This window comes from Cherax quadricarinatus, chromosome 41 (assembly GCF_038502225.1).
Source record: "Cherax quadricarinatus isolate ZL_2023a chromosome 41, ASM3850222v1, whole genome shotgun sequence".
Taxonomy (NCBI): domain Eukaryota; kingdom Metazoa; phylum Arthropoda; class Malacostraca; order Decapoda; family Parastacidae; genus Cherax; species Cherax quadricarinatus.
The window spans coordinates 7,682,545-7,699,281 of record NC_091332.1 but is presented as its reverse complement, the minus strand read 5'-3'; the positions used below and the strand labels follow the sequence as shown (position 1 = coordinate 7,699,281).

General features: G+C 38.7%; 1 protein-coding gene across 5 annotated transcripts; it reads left to right on the top strand.

Annotated features, from left to right (window-relative positions):
- Positions 1–1,270: 1,270 nt before the first annotated feature.
- On the top strand, positions 1,271–16,530 carry LOC128695760 (PDZ domain-containing protein 11-like). Of its 5 annotated transcripts, none has more exons than XM_070092931.1 (4): positions 1,271–1,334; positions 9,610–9,709; positions 13,648–13,734; positions 13,883–16,530. In XM_070092931.1, the coding sequence occupies exons 2-4, from the start codon at positions 9,641–9,643 to the stop codon at positions 14,156–14,158; spliced, it is 432 nt and encodes a 143-aa protein (XP_069949032.1). In that variant the 5' UTR covers positions 1,271–1,334; positions 9,610–9,640; the 3' UTR covers positions 14,159–16,530. The 5 variants fall into 5 exon arrangements, with proteins under 5 accessions (XP_069949032.1, XP_069949031.1, XP_069949035.1 ...); XM_070092930.1 differs by having other exon boundaries at positions 1,300–1,419; positions 13,883–16,529; XM_070092934.1 differs by having other exon boundaries at positions 1,327–1,419; positions 9,614–9,709.
- The last annotated feature ends 207 nt before the right edge of the window (positions 16,531–16,737 follow it).

Sequence of the window (16,737 nt, the reverse complement as noted above, 5' to 3'; positions counted from 1 at the left end):
GACGAACTCACCAGAGTTAGTAAGTAAGTAAGTTTATTCAGGTATACACAAATACAGTTACATAGAATTATCATACATAGCAGCATATGTATAGAGAACCTGGGATAACCCAAAAAAGTCAGACAGAGTGACTTATTTCCAGTCTTTGTTGAGTATGGACGCCGCACTCTTGCCTGAATATCAGTGATGAATGTCCCCATTCTCTCTGGCACGCTTGTCCTCGTCTACTTGCCCACTGGGCACAGTACAGGAGGGACACCTGTCATCGGCTCTGTTTTAGTAAACTCCGTTTTTCCGCTCTCCGGAGAATCCTTTGACGGTTTTAGTGGGAAGCCGGTTACTACACTCGGCTGAGGGGGTGTGGACGTTCTACTCTGCTGAGTCTTGACTTAAGAAATCGTAATGACACGATTGCAAATAAACCATACCCCCGGCCGGGATTGAACCCGCGGTCATAGAGTCTCAAAACTCCAGCCCGTCGCGCTAGCCACTAGACCAGCTAGCCACAATAAGATTCATCCAACTAGGTATATTTCTACACCATAGGAAAGTTAGCACAGGCACCTCTGTGACCACAAATGCAAGTTTTTACAGACGAATCTCCAGCTAGCGTGGCCACGCTAGCTGGAGATTCGTCTGTAAAAACTTGCATTTGTGGTCACAGAGGTGCCTGTGCTAACTTTCCTATGGTGTAGAAATATACCTAGTTGGATGAATCTTATTGTGGCTAGCTGGTCTAGTGGCTAGCGCGACGGGCTGGAGTTTTGAGACTCTATGACCGCGGGTTCAATCCCGGCCGGGGGTATGGTCTGCTGAGTCTTGTCGAGGTAGGGGGGTCCACCTGGTCTGTTTGGGAACTTAGTTTCTTTTTCTATTTACAAAGGAACTCTGATTCCCATTCCCGTTGGTGTCCCGTAGCTCGATCGTTAGCGCACTCGGCTCACACACCGAGGTCCGAGGTTCTAATCTCTTCCGGTACGGCTGGAAAATATTAGGGACGTGTTTCCATGAGACACCTGCTGTTCCTATCCCTGGTCACCCATACCGCCCGTGGTATGGTTTCGTCAGTTTAAAATGGGTACCTGGGTGTTAGTCGACTGATGAGGGTCGCATCCTGGGACAAAACTGACCTAACTTGCCCGAAACGCTCAGCATAACAAGGGGCTTTCTGTATAGTATTATATCATCATTGATATCAGCTATACCTGTATACCTTGTACATGTACTTGTAGTAAATAAAGATATATTTCTATCATCGAATAACTTCGGGAGGCAGGACAGGATACAGCGTAAGCCGTTAACAGCTCTTACAAACCCAACAAGACGAAGACCCGGTAGTCATTATGTTCAAATTTATTTAATGAGGTTCATTGATTTTCTTCGCTAGTGTACCACCCACAACAGTCGAGTAACACCAAGGTACCATGGGTCAGAACTACAACTGCAGTGTTCAGTCTTATTTATTTACTGCTAGGTGAACAAAGGGATCGAGTTAAGGTCTGGATGTGAACAAAATGTCTTAGTATAATTCTCGTTTAGATTTTTAAGAGTTGTGAAAGCTTTTATAATTACCCAGCGCTGTATGACCTTAGTAGGTTTAGCGCTTTTTAATTATAATGAATTTTATAATTACCAATTTACTTATTGTATTTGTAATTACCTGTTTGTAGCTACAGGAGCTAGTGTTCCGTCTTCAATAATTTGTTCATAATTTTTTTTTGGTTCAGTTTCCAATGGTAATTTATTCCGTGTAGGTAGTAGGTTGGTAGACAGCAACCACCCAGGGAAGTACTACCGTCCTGCCAGATGACTGTGAAACAAAAACCTGTAACTGTTTTGCATGATGGTAGGATTGCTGGTTTCTTTTTCTGTCTCTTAAACACGCTAAGATAACAGGGATATCTTGCTACTCCTACTTACACTTTGGTCACACTTCACAGACACGCACATGCATATATATATATACATACATCTAGGTTTTTCTCCTTTTTCTAAATAGCTCTTGTTCTTTTTTATTTCTTCTATTGTCCATGGGGAAGTGGAAAAGAATCTTTCCTCCGTAAGCCATGCGTGTCGTATGAGGCGACTAAAATGCCGGGAGCAATGGGCTAGTAACCCCTTCTCCTGTATACAATTACTAAAAAAGAGAAGAAGAAAAACTTTATAAAACTGGGTTGCTTAAATGTGCGTGGATGTAGTGCGGATGACAAGAAACAGATGATTGCTGATGTTATGAATGAAAAGAAGTTGGATGTCCTGGCCCTAAGCGAAACAAAGCTGAAGGGGGTAGGAGAGTTTCAGTGGGGGGAAATAAATGGGATTAAATCTGGAGTATCTGAGAGAGTTAGAGCAAAGGAAGGGGTAGCAGTAATGTTAAATGATCAGTTATGGAAGGAGAAAAGAGAATATGAATGTGTAAATTCAAGAATTATGTGGATTAAAGTAAAGGTTGGATGCGAGAAGTGGGTCATAATAAGCGTGTATGCACCTGGAGAAGAGAGGAATGCAGAGGAGAGAGAGAGATTTTGGGAGATGTTAAGTGAATGTATAGGAGCCTTTGAACCAAGTGAGAGAGTAATTGTGGTAGGGGACTTGAATGCTAAAGTAGGAGAAACTTTTAGAGAGGGTGTGGTAGGTAAGTTTGGGGTGCCAGGTGTAAATGATAATGGGAGCCCTTTGATTGAACTTTGTATAGAAAGGGGTTTAGTTATAGGTAATACATATTTTAAGAAAAAGAGGATAAATAAGTATACACGATATGATGTAGGGCGAAATGACAGTAGTTTGTTGGATTATGTATTGGTAGAAAAAAGACTGTTGAGTAGACTTCAGGATGTACATGTTTATAGAGGGGCCACAGATATATCAGATCACTTTCTAGTTGTAGCTACACTGAGAGTAAAAGGTAGATGGGATACAAGGAGAATAGAAGCATCAGGAAAGAGAGAGGTGAAGGTTTATAAACTAAAAGAGGAGGCAGTTAGGGTAAGATATAAACAGCTATTGGAGGATAGATGGGCTAATGAGAGCATAGGCAATGGGGTCGAAGAGGTATGGGGTAGGTTTAAAAATGTAGTGTTAGAGTGTTCAGCAGAAGTTTGTGGTTACAGGAAAGTGGGTGCAGGAGGGAAGAGGAGCGATTGGTGGAATGATGATGTAAAGAGAGTAGTAAGGGAGAAAAAGTTAGCATATGAGAAGTTTTTACAAAGTAGAAGTGATGCAAGGAGGGAAGAGTATATGGAGAAAAAGAGAGAAGTTAAGAGAGTGGTGAAGCAATGTAAAAAGAGAGCAAATGAGAGAGTGGGTGAGATGTTATCAACAAATTTTGTTGAAAATAAGAAAAAGTTTTGGAGTGAGATTAACAAGTTAAGAAAGCCTAGAGAACAAATGGATTTGTCAGTTAAAAATAGGAGAGGAGAGTTATTAAATGGAGAGTTAGAGGTATTGGGAAGGTGGAAGGAATATTTTGAGGAATTGTTAAATGTTGATGAAGATAGGGAAGCTGTGATTTCGTGTATAGGGCAAGGAGGAATAACATCTTGTAGGAGTGAGGAAGAGCCAGTTGTGAGTGTGGGGGAAGTTCGTGAGGCAGTAGGTAAAATGAAAGGGGGTAAGGCAGCCGGGATTGATGGGATAAAGATAGAAATGTTAAAAGCAGGTGGGGATATAGTTTTGGAGTGGTTGGTGCAATTATTTAATAAATGTATGGAAGAGGGTAAGGTACCTAGGGATTGGCAGAGAGCATGCATAGTTCCTTTGTATAAAGGCAAAGGGGATAAAAGAGAGTGCAAAAATTATAGGGGGATAAGTCTGTTGAGTGTACCTGGTAAAGTGTATGGTAGAGTTATAATTGAAAGAATTAAGAGTAAGACGGAGAATAGGATAGCAGATGAACAAGGAAGCTTTAGGAAAGGTAGGGGGTGTGTGGACCAGGTGTTTACAGTGAAACATATAAGTGAACAGTATTTAGATAAGGCTAAAGAGGTCTTTGTGGCATTTATGGATTTGGAAAAGGCGTATGACAGGGTGGATAGGGGGGCAATGTGGCAGATGTTGCAAGTGTATGGTGTAGGAGGTAGGTTACTGAAAGCAGTGAAGAGTTTTTACGAGGATAGTGAGGCTCAAGTTAGAGTATGTAGGAAAGAGGGAAATTTTTTCCCAGTAAAAGTAGGCCTTAGACAAGGATGTGTGATGTCACCGTGGTTGTTTAATATATTTATAGATGGGGTTGTAAGAGAAGTAAATGCGAGGGTCTTGGCAAGAGGCGTGGAGTTAAAAGATAAAGAATCACACACAAAGTGGGAGTTGTCACAGCTGCTCTTTGCTGATGACACTGTGCTCTTGGGAGATTCTGAAGAGAAGTTGCAGAGATTGGTGGATGAATTTGGTAGGGTGTGCAAAAGAAGAAAATTAAAGGTGAATACAGGAAAGAGTAAGGTTATGAGGATAACAAAAAGATTAGGTGATGAAAGATTGAATATCAGATTGGAGGGAGAGAGTATGGAGGAGGTGAACGTATTCAGATATTTGGGAGTGGACGTGTCAGCGGATGGGTCTATGAAAGATGAGGTGAATCATAGAATTGATGAGGGAAAAAGAGTGAGTGGTGCACTTAGGAGTCTGTGGAAACAAAGAACTTTGTCCTTGGAGGCAAAGAGGGGAATGTATGAGAGTATAGTTTTACCAACGCTCTTATATGGGTGTGAAGCGTGGGTGATGAATGTTGCAGCGAGGAGAAGGCTGGAGGCAGTGGAGATGTCATGTCTGAGGGCAATGTGTGGTGTGAATATAATGCAGAGAATTCGTAGTTTGGAAGTTAGGAGGAGGTGCGGGATTACCAAAACTGTTGTCCAGAGGGCTGAGGAAGGGTTGTTGAGGTGGTTCGGACATGTAGAGAGAATGGAGCGAAACAGAATGACTTCAAGAGTGTATCAGTCTGTAGTGGAAGGAAGGCGGGGTAGGGGTCGGCCTAGGAAGGGTTGGAGGGCGGGGGTAAAGGAGGTTTTGTGTGCGAGGGGCTTGGACTTCCAGCAGGCATGCGTGAACGTGTTTGGTAGGAGTGAATAGAGACAAATGGTTTTTAATACTTGACGTGCTGTTGGAGTGTGAGCAAAGTAACATTTATGAAGGGATTCAGGGAAACCGGCAGGCCGGACTTGAGTCCTGGAGATGGGAAGTACAGTGCCTGCACTCTGAAGGAGGGGTGTTAATGTTGCAGTTTAAAAACTGTAGTGTAAAGCACCCTTCTGGCAAGACAGTGATGGAGTGAATGATGGTGAAAGTTTTTCTTTTTCGGGCCACCCTGAATTGGTGGGAATCGGCCGGTGTGATAATAAAAAAAAAAAATATCTGATATATCGAAGAAAAATTCCATAATATCCCTTTGGTTCCACTTTTTTTTCTCTCAATTTGCATTGCAACTGTGTCCTCTTGTTACCTGGAGGTTACCCGGTGGTCTGGTGGCTAAAGCTCCCACTTCACACACGGAGGGCCCGGGTTCGATTCCCGGCGGGTGGAAATTTCGACACGTTTCCTTACACCTATTGTCCTGTTCACCTAGCAGCAAATAGGTACCTGGGTGTTAGTCGACTGGTGTGGGTCGCATCCTGGGGGACAAGATTAAGGACCCCAATGGAAATAAGTTAGACAGTCCTCGATGACGAACTGACTTTCTTGGGTTATCCTGGGTGGCTAACCCTCCGGGGTTAAAAATCCGAACGAAATCTCTTAAATCTTCTCTTACCTGGAGGTTATTCCGGGCATCAACGCCCCCGCGGCCCGGTCCATGACCAGGCCTCCTGATAGATCAGGGCCTGATCAACTAGGCTGTTACTGCTGGCCGCACACAGTCCGACGTACGAGCCACAGCCCGGCTGATCCGGCACTGACTTTAGGTATCTGTCCAGCTCTCTCTTGAAGGCAGCCAGAGGTTTATTGGCAATTTCCCTAATGCTTGATGGGAGGCTGTTGAACAGTTTTGGGCCCCGGACACTTATGGTGTTTTCTCTTAGTGTACCAATGGCGCCCCTACTTTTTATTGGCGGCATTTTGCATCGCCTGCCCAGTCTTTTACTTTCGTAGGGAGTGATTTCTGTGTGCAGATTTGGGACCATTCCTTCCAAGATTTTCCAAGTGTAGATTATGATATATCTCTCCCTCCTGCGTTCCAACAAGTACAAGTCAAGTGCTTCCAAGCGTTCCCAGTAGTTAAGGTGCTTGACAGAATTTATACGTGCAGTAAAGGATCTCTGTACACTCTCTAGATCTGCGATTTCACCTGCTTTGTATGGAGATGTTAATGTACAGCAGTATTCCAGCCTAGAGAGAACAAGTGATTTGAAAAGGATCATCATGGGCTTGGCATCTCTCGTTTTGAAAGTTCTCATTATCCATCCTATCATTTTCTTTGCACGTGTGATCGTGGCACTGTTGTGATCCTTGAAAGTGAGATCCTCAGACATTACTACTCCCAGGTCCCTTACATTATTTTTCTGCTCTATTGTATGGCCGGAGTCAGTAGTATACTTTGTTCTAGTTATTATCTCCTCCAGTTTTCCATAACGGAGTAGTTGGAATTTGTCCTCATTGAACATCATATTGTTTACCGTTGCAGGTACACAATATCTATTTAATGTTTCATGTTTTTTTTTATGCCTTCATATGTGGTTATCATGTCCTTTGTCATCCTTCTATCAGCCAGTGTGGGCATCTTTAGTACTTTCAACCTTTTATCATAACTCATATATTTAAATTGGTGGCCCCGTGGCCTGGCTGGCAAATCTCTCACTTCACACACAGAAGGCCCGTGTTCGGTTCCCGGTGGGGTAGAAACATTTCGACATGTTTCCTTACACCTGTTGTTCTGTTCACCTAGCAGCAAGTAGGTACCTGGGCATTAGTTGACTGGTGTGGGTCGCATCCTGGGGGACAAGATTGAGGACCCCATTGGAAATAAGACAGTCCTCGATGACGCACTGACTTTCTTGGGTTATCTTGGGTGGCTAACCCTCCAGGATTAAAAATCCGAACAAAATCTTATTTTATCTTATCTTAACCAATTTGTAGCTCTTCTTTGGACTTTTTATAACTTATCCAGAGGCTCTGTGCTGCAAACCAGAGGAGTAGTGCCTGTTGTATCCCGGTTACATGTCCCAGCTCTGAGGGGCTGAATGAGAATTTTACAATGTGATTTTTTAACAAAATCAATGCTACATATAGATTCAGATTCATATTCAGTTTTCTTATTTCCTTGCAAGTTTACAATGTGATTGATATATTGTAGGAAGTATATATTCAAAGGTAGTTTACAGTCAGGGTTTACAATGATTTGTAGTGCAAAGAGAGCCACTATCATGTCTTGGCATTACATTACTTGTATGTATCCCTCAAACCTTATGTATTGTATACTTCATCTCTGTACCATCACTTAATCATTTTTTTAATCTTTGTGTACCTACCATATTATCAGTTGGAGAAATTACAGAAAGATGGGGTAGTAGGATAAGTGGAATATTCACATGGCTTCATGAAGAAATCCAAATACTTTTCCTAGAAGCCTTTTCATAATTTGTATTAGAGGTGGATGCTATAACATTAGCAACTTAAACGTGTTTTTTTAGAGTATGGGCACCACGCTAGTTGGGACATAGTTGAAGCATGAGTTGAGATGAATTAAAACACTGGTTGAGATAAAAATTGAATCACTAGTTGAGACATGAGTTATGCACAGGTACACAAGTACAATTGTCATACATAGTGTAAATTACCTAGGATAACTCAAAACAGTCAAACAAAATGACTTAGGGCACAAGTTGAGACAAGTTGGGATGCATTACATAGTCTAATTTGCCCAGTTAAATGTTATAAGCAGTTTATTTTAGCATTTCTCCACACATATACCATTTTTAACCCTATTTTACTATATGCCAGAGTAGGTTATTAACTCAAAATTTCATTTACTGTATATGATCTGGTGACAGTTTATTAATAAATCCTATATACCTTTCTCTGTGTCACTTTCATTCGTTTATCACAGTCTGTATTCTGTGTGTGGCCTAATTTCACTCTTTTATTTTTATTACATGGCATCTATATACTGGTACATTAAATTCCATCATTAATCTATTACTCCATTTACTCAATTTATTCAAGTCATCCTGAAGAGATTTAGTCTTTTTTATTATTTATTGGACCTGCTACTTTTGCATCATCAGTAAACATATTCAGTCTTATTCTTTCTGGTAAATCATTTGTATAAATTAAAAACATTACTCAGGTGAGCACAGATCTTTGCAGAACCCAGTATGTGACATCTCTCCATGAGGATTTTTTTCATCTTGCAACTGTGTGTGCGTATTTTTTCTCTCGAACATAAAGTCTCTCATCCATTTTAATAATTTATATTTTAAATCCTTTCAGGTTTTGAAGTTTCAGTATTTTCAAAAGTTTCAATATTTTCAAAAGTTTTTTTCAAAATTCGGTAAATACAATCTGCCCATCCATTCTGTTCTTGAGCAACTTCTGTAAATGTGGCTTATTTGATTTAGTATGCAGTCCAACATTTTCCAGACTGTAAGCTAGTGTTTTCTCATCAGTAAGTTGTTTTTCTGCAATGTTTTATCCACTTTTTTTTCTAATGGCTTTTGCCAACATTTTTACAGCAACACTTGTCAATGAAACTGGCTTAATGTTTAAAGGGTCTTTGCCTTTACTTTTTAAAATATTGGCACATTGTGTGCCAGTTTCATTTGTCTGCCAATTTTTCTTCTTGAACCAAAATTATAAAAAAAAATTCAAAGAGGACAGCTTATTACTTCTGCACATTCTTTTAAAGCCCATGGTGCTATCTCATTTGATTTTTTTTTTTTTAACATTCAGAAATAATTTACTTACTACTTCTTCAATTAAATATTTTATTATCTAACTCAATTATTTGTTTGGACTTTTAATCTGCTACACATAAAATATCCTAGGAAAATTCCTATCTAATATCTCACATTTCATCCTCCACTGCAGTGATTGTGTATCTGCCCCTAATTCTTTGTATTTTGTTTTTATCATTTAGTTTACTTTTTACAAACCTAAAAAAAAAAAAAAAATGGTTCCATCTTCATCTTGTCCATCATTTCTTTTTCAAAGAGCCTTTTTTCTTCCCGTTTTACATGTGTGTGTTCATTTTTGGCTTGTTTATCTTTGAAATTTCTCAGGATTGATCTACTTCCTATATTGTTTCCAAGCCTGTTCTTTATTTTTCATATCTCATCACCACCTTCCACTGTACCAATTTTTAATATTTCTTCTTATACTCATTTTGCAGAACTCTATGCAATATTTATAATTGGCTTGGGTAATATTTGATCCCATTTAGCTTCTCTAAAATACTGTTTTAAAGTTATGAAGTTTCCTTTCTTGTAATCCATTTGCTCCCGTTTGTGTGCCTCGATTCTGTTGAAGGGTTCTTGATCTAAGGAACTGTAGTTACCTTATCATTCTTTCGATGCTGCATGACCCATTTGAGTTCAGTGCTTCCCAATGAATAAAAATAATAATTATGATATTGCAGTTTTTTTTTAAGGTTATTACCTCTTGTAAATCATTCCATTGTTCTAGGTAGTGTAAAATCAAATGGTGCCAAAGAGAAATGGAGCTGTCATCAATGGTTGAGCTTCCTGCTTATGAATATGCCCCTCCATGGATACCACTATCAGAGGTGATGCCAAAGTAGTTATTTTTACTTAAAAGTACAAATTACAGATCTAATACAATATTGCAAGAGCTACACATTTCATAATTTACTGAAGAGAGAATGGATGCATTTAGGCAGTGGCCCAGTCAAGAGTCAACATGCCCACACACCCACCATGTAGTAACCTGCACCTGGAAACTAGACACAACCCACAATACTGGCTGCAAGACACAACCAGAAGAAGAATAGACTTGATCCTAGTATCTATGCTTCCTATTAAGCAACAGGAGCTTCTTCAGTTTGCAATTTATTTTTGTTAATTTGTTTTAATTCAACTGCCATCTCCTGCCCTGGCAATGCAACCCAAAGAAAATGTATTCATAATCACTCATTCAATCACCATCTTTTCAAAAGTGCACTAACTTCACAGTTTATATACCCCCTGATTGCAACATACCCCACCCCTCCTTCAAAGTGCAGACTGTCATTTCTTCCTAAAGGACTCGCTTCTATCTAAATGAATTTCCTGAATACTTCCATAAAAGTTACCTTGCTCACGCTTCAACATCACTTCCATTAAAAAGCACTTGTCTTCATTCACTATTTAACAGGCTCACACAAACCTGTTGGATTCTCAAGCCCCTAAAACTGACAGCCTCTTTCACCCCCATCCCTCCAACCGTTCCTGGGATGATCCTTTCCCTTCCTACCTTCCACCCTAGATTTATACACCCTCTTTGTCAGTCTATCCCTCTCCATCTTTCATAATTATTGGAACTACAGTATTTTTTAAGCATCTTTAGACATTTTCATGTTTTCTCTGATTTTATGTAAGTATGAAAGATGGTCTCAAAATGTAGCAGCAAAGACAAGGTTAGAAGTAGTGAAAATGTTGTGCCTGGCATTAATGTACGCTATGAATGTTATACACAGAATATGGAATGAAGAAAAAGAAAAGTGAAGTAATATGAAAGGTATACTTCAAAGATAAAAAAGGATTATTGAGATTTTTGGTCATATAGAAAAAAAGATGCAAAATAGATTAATTAAGAGAGTGTATAGAGTATGTTGTAAACTTTTTTATACATATATGTGTATAGCATTCTACCCATCACTGATGTGAAGACTCTACTGAAAATTGCCATTGCAGTACAGTATATTAGTTTCTCACTACAGTAAAGTACTGCATTTGTGATCTCATGAAAATCTTTTGTCTAGAATCACTTTCAGATCTCTTTCTGTCTTGCCCAAAATGCAAAGGAAAAATGTATACATTCTTTTACCAAGCTAGCACCAGACCAGCCTGGCCCATGACCGAGCTCCGGGAGTAGAAAGACTCGAAATTCAACAGAGGTTATACCTAAGGTATGTACTGCACCTATGCCTGTTATGTTTTTATAAATTATGATTTTTATTTTTTATTTGATTTCAATTACTTTCAGTTTTTTAACAAAATGTATACTGTATTTTCCAGCATATAAGGTATGCTTTTTTTCCCACAGATAGTCTTGGAAAATCACCCTGTGCCTCATATGCTTAAGGTCAGAGTGAAGGGTAGGCTTTGGGTTACGCTTTAGCAGTTGTTTACTAAGGTTACATTACAACTGCTTGGAAACATCATGTCTTATATGTCTTATAAACTCGTGTGCCTTATATGCTGGAAAATACAGTATACTTTTCATGTAGCTTGGCTTCTCCTATTTCTGTTTCATGGCACTTATGTACATCAGATTTAATTTTCCCACTGTCACTCCATTTGCTTACTTTATTAATGTTTTTTGCTTTGGGTTTAATCATATTTGTTTCTTATTATCTATAGGATTTTGCATTATTTGCTATTATATTCATATGCTGGACTAGTTTTTCCTCCTGACATCATTTATATAAGTCAGGAAAATAATTTAAAGACAGTTATTAGTTACGTATTTATCTCTTTTGGGGTCCACAGGTAAATTTCTTAATGATGTTTTTCTCCTATTAGTGTTCACATTTTTCTTTCAGACAAAATGTCTCATACATTTTCATAATTTTCTGTTGTTCTTTCTATATCATCCTCTTATATTTTGTAATTTCCAAATTTGTCATTCATACACCACACTTAGGAGAGGGAAAACTTATGATAAGTGTTTTGGCCCGCCTTGTGCAATTAACAAATCGCTAAAGCGAGAAGGGAACAAGGCCAGAATATATGTTAATGAGGGGGTGGTGGAAGAAGGGAGTAGTAATGGTAGTGGAAATAGGGGTAGTAGTGACGTTATTGGAGGACATAGAATAGCAGTAATAATAGTGGTAGTAAAGGTAACAGCAGTATTTCTTTTATACTTCGTGAGTATGCTAGTACACTACTAATTCTAATAAAGCATTACAGCATATACGTATTCACTTTTTATTTTTTTATTTTTTTTTTTTTACCCCAAAAAGTTGCATCACTTCTGAGTGAGAATGGTCTGGACTCCACCTCAGCTGACTCTTAGGGGCTCTGCTTCACGTCACTGTTTCCTCTTATATGTACAGTGATACCTTGACTTACGAGTGCCTCAACTTACGAGTTTTCTGAGTTATGAGCCGTCGCTCAATCGATTTTTTACTTTCAGTTGCGAGCCAAAATCAAAGTTACGAGCGAGCTTCAGATATTCTACAAAAAAAAACAAAGTGCTAAGTTTTTGATATATGCAAAATATCTTGCCCTTTACTCACACACAAATCCCAAAATATTTGGAATATTTCCAATAGTCCACAAGCCAATTGTAGAACAATCATTTTTTATGATTCCTCTCAATATTATTGCATTTACTTCAGTAATAAATGGTGGGCTTCATGAAACAAGTCAATAACTTACTTCTGAGATATTCACTGAGAATGTAGGCTGGCCTCTAGTGCAGTTAGCCTCTCAAAAACTCTGTTTTCTCTTACCCAGGCCCAAAGAACACATTATAGGAAAGAGCAGTAATGATTTTATATGCTCAGACTGGTCCTTGACACTCGCCATATTATGGTATATTTTATTCATTCTAGAGTATATATATCAAGTTTCTATGTTGCTTATAGTGTTTATTATGTCATATTAGATCATTTCTGAATGATAAATAAACCATAGAGTCGATATTAGCATTATATCAAGGTAGAGTTAATATTAGCGTTATGTTGAGGTATTTTCTCTTCCCCTCTAGACTCGGGAATTCTGCCAACGTAAGGAAATATCTGATCTCCAAGGGAAATACACTTTATAAAACCAGTTTATTTCTTTACATTTTCTTTTATTATGTTTTTATACAATATTTCTTATTTATAAATACATTTTTCCTGATGATCTGTTGGAGTGTGAGCAGGGTAATATTTAGTGAAGGGATTCAGGTAAACCGGTTATTTTTGTATAGCCGGACTTGAGTCCTGGAAATGGGAAGTACAATGCCTGCACTCTAAAGGAGGGGTTTGGGATATTAGCAGTTTGGAGGGATATGTTGTGTATCTTTATACATATATGCTTCTAAACTGTTGTGTTCTGAGCACCTCTGCAAAAAAGTAATTATGTGTGAGTGAGGTGAAAGTGTTGAATGATGATGAAAGTATTTTCTTTTTGGGGATTTTCTTTCTTTTTGGGTCACCCTGCCTCGGTGGGAGACGGCCGACTTGTTAAAAACAAAAAAAAAAATACATTTTTTATTTAAAAACCCATAACAAAAAAAATGGGGTTGTTTTTTGGGGGCTGGAATGGATTGATGGCATTTCAGTTAATTTCAGTGAGGACAATTGATTTGATATACGTATGAGCAAATTGAGTTACGAGCTCAGTCATGGAATGAATTAAACTCGCAAGCCAAGGTACCTCTGTATTATCTTGCAAATTTCCTTCTCAAAATTGGCAACTTTGTTGTGATCCTTGATTCTTTGTAATTTGTCACATTTAATTTTTTACAATCTTGAATGATTCTTACTGAAAATTATTATTCTGTCCATCACAGCGTTGCCACCATCCAGACTATAATAATGATCTGCAGCAGTTCTTGATGAGGACAGTTACTCTCATCAGAGAAAAAGTGTCTGAAACTGTGAGTGCTTCTTAAGAGTGTAATTATAATTTCTACATTTATTGTGAAAATTAAACCTAGCATGTTTAAAGTACATAATTTTTTTGAAGAGTTTATTAAAGTTACATGTATTTTAAAATAAAGTCTTAAATGCGTATTTTTTCACCAGCTTGGGTTCAACATACGTGGTGGAAAGGAACATTTTTGTGGTATATATCTCTCCAAAGTGATGCCCAATACAGAAGCTGAACGATTAGGGTTGAGAGAAGCTGATCAGATCATCTCTGTAAATGGAACCAGTTTTGAGGATATTGAACATACTAAAGCTGTAAAGATTCTGAAAGCTAATACAGAGATAGTAATGCAACTGAGATACTTCCCATACGGATACAAAAAAACATATGAGAAAGTGCAAAATTCTAACGTAGGAGTAGCTTCAAGTTAATATTTTTATGAAGTGTGAGCAAGGTAACATTTATGAATGGATTCGGGAAAACCAGTTAACCAGACTCGAGTCCTGGAGGTGGGAAGTACAGTGCCTGCACTCTGAAAGATGGGTCATCTGAACTATGACAGCACACTTCTGGAAAGACATCGATTGAATGGATGCTGGTGAATGGTTCATGTTTTTGTATCACTGTGCCTTAGCGGGAGACACATGCATGTATACCATGTTTTGCGGCTTATGAGATGCAACTTATAAGACTTGTTTTAGTTTCAATAGATTGGCATCGGACATAACTGGGAGAGCTACAGCCCACCCCAAACTTATAGCTCTCGTCACTGACTTTCAGTTTATAGGACGCAGGGTTGTTTTTGGACAGATTTAATGGAAAAAATGTGTCTAATATGCCGCGAAATACGGTACATGTTAAAATAATTCTAACTACTTACTATATTCACAAGAATGTATTAAACCCATATAGGTAATACAGCATCAGATTCTTTTGTAATTATCATTTTTTTTCAACATATATATACGTATGAAAAAAATTGAGAACAAGCGATGCAAGATGCAAAACAAGCACGGGGGGAGTTGAAAGATAGCTCTAGACCTTTCATGTTGCAATCAGCACATCATCAGGAGCTTGCAATGTTGCAGGTAAGAAGATAAAATCTGAATAAACACGGTTTTGTCTGGCACATTTTGGTTGTAGCACAATTAAAGAATTGCAGCATGTTTTTGTATAACACTTCGTAAAATTAACATGATTCGCAGGAGGGGGAAAATTTTGAGTGCGTCGCCCGCGGTTCTTGCCATACCTTAAATCTGCCAAGCAATCATGGCACCCAGTAGGCATACAAGTGTTGCTGAAAGTGGCAAGAAAAGGTTTAAGCGTTTAAGTCTTAGAATTAATGAAGAAAACACGCTAGATAACAGGGATATCTTGCTACTCCTACTTACACTTTGGTCACACTTCACAGACACGCACATGCATATATATATACATACATCTAGGTTTTTCACCTTTTTCTAAATAGCTCTTGTTCCTCTTTATTTCTTCTATTGTCCATGGGGAAGTGGAAAAGAATCTTTCCTCTGTAAGCCATGCGTGTCGTATGAGGCGACTAAAATGCCGGGAGCAATGGGCTAGTAACCCCTTCTCCTGTAGACATTTACTAAAAAAGAAAAGAAGAAAACCTTTATAAAACTGGGATGCTTAAATGTGCGTGGATGTAGTGCGGATGACAAGAAACAGATGATTGCTGATGTTATGAATGAAAAGAAGTTGGATGTCCTGTCCCTAAGCGAAACAAAGCTGAAGGGGGTAGGGGAGTTTCGGTGGGGGGAAATAAATGGGATTAAATCTGGAGTATCTGAGAGAGTTAGAGCAAAGGAAGGGGTAGCAGTAATGTTGAATGATCAGTTATGGAAGGAGAAAAGAGAATATGAATGTGTAAATTCAAGAATTATGTGGATTAAAGTAAAGGTTGGATGCGAGAAGTGGGTCATAATAAGCGTGTATGCACCTGGAGAAGAGAGGAATGCAGAGGAGAGAGAGAGATTTTGGGAGATGTTAAGTGAATGTATAGGAGCCTTTGAACCAAGTGAGAGAGTAATTGTGGTAGGGGACCTGAATGCTAAAGTAGGAGAAACTTTTAGAGAGGGTGTGGTAGGTAAGTTTGGGGTGCCAGGTGTAAATGATAATGGGAGCCCTTTGATTGAACTTTGTATAGAAAGGGGTTTAGTTATAGGTAATACATATTTTAAGAAAAAGAGGATAAATAAGTATACAAGATATGATGTAGGGCGAAATGACAGTAGTTTGTTGGATTATGTATTGGTAGATAAAAGACTGTTGAGTAGACTTCAGGATGTACATGTTTATAGAGGGGCCACAGATATATCAGATCACTTTCTAGTTGTAGCTACACTGAGAGTAAAAGGTAGATGGGATACAAGGAGAATAGAAGCATCAGGGAAGACAGAGGTGAAGGTTTATAAACTAAAAGAGGAGGCAGTTAGGGTAAGATATAAACAGCTATTGGAGGATAGATGGGCTAGTGAGAGCATAGGCAATGGGGTCGAAGAGGTATGGGGTAGGTTTAAAAATGTAGTGTTAGAGTGTTCAGCAGAAGTTTGTGGTTACAGGAAAGTGGGTGCGGGAGGGAAGAGGAGCGATTGGTGGAATGATGATGTGAAGAGAGTAGTAAGGGAGAAAAAGTTAGCATATGAGAAGTTTTTACAAAGTAGAAGTGATGCAAGGAGGGAAGAGTATATGGAGAAAAAGAGAGAGGTTAAGAGAGTGGTGAAGCAATGTAAAAAGAGAGCAAATGAGAGAGTGGGTGAGATGTTATCAACAAATTTTGTTGAAAATAAGAAAAAGTTTTGGAGTGAGATTAACAAGTTAAGAAAGCCTAGAGAACAAATGGATTTGTCAGTTAAAAATAGGAGAGGAGAGTTATTAAATGGAGAGTTAGAGGTATTGGGAAGATGGAGGGAATATTTTGAGGAATTGTTAAATGTTGATGAAGATAGGGAAGCTGTGATTTCGTGTATAGGGCAAGGAGGAACAACATCTT

Coding starts and splice junctions, on each gene's coding strand:
- LOC128695760 (XM_070092931.1), top strand. CDS start 9,641: ATGGAGCTGTCATCAATGGTTGAGCTTCCTGCTTATGAATATGCCCCT. Junction 9,710..13,647: donor CATGGATACCACTATCAGAG/GTGATGCCAAAG, acceptor TGTCCATCACAG/CGTTGCCACCATCCAGACTA. Junction 13,735..13,882: donor GAGAAAAAGTGTCTGAAACT/GTGAGTGCTTCT, acceptor TTTTTTCACCAG/CTTGGGTTCAACATACGTGG.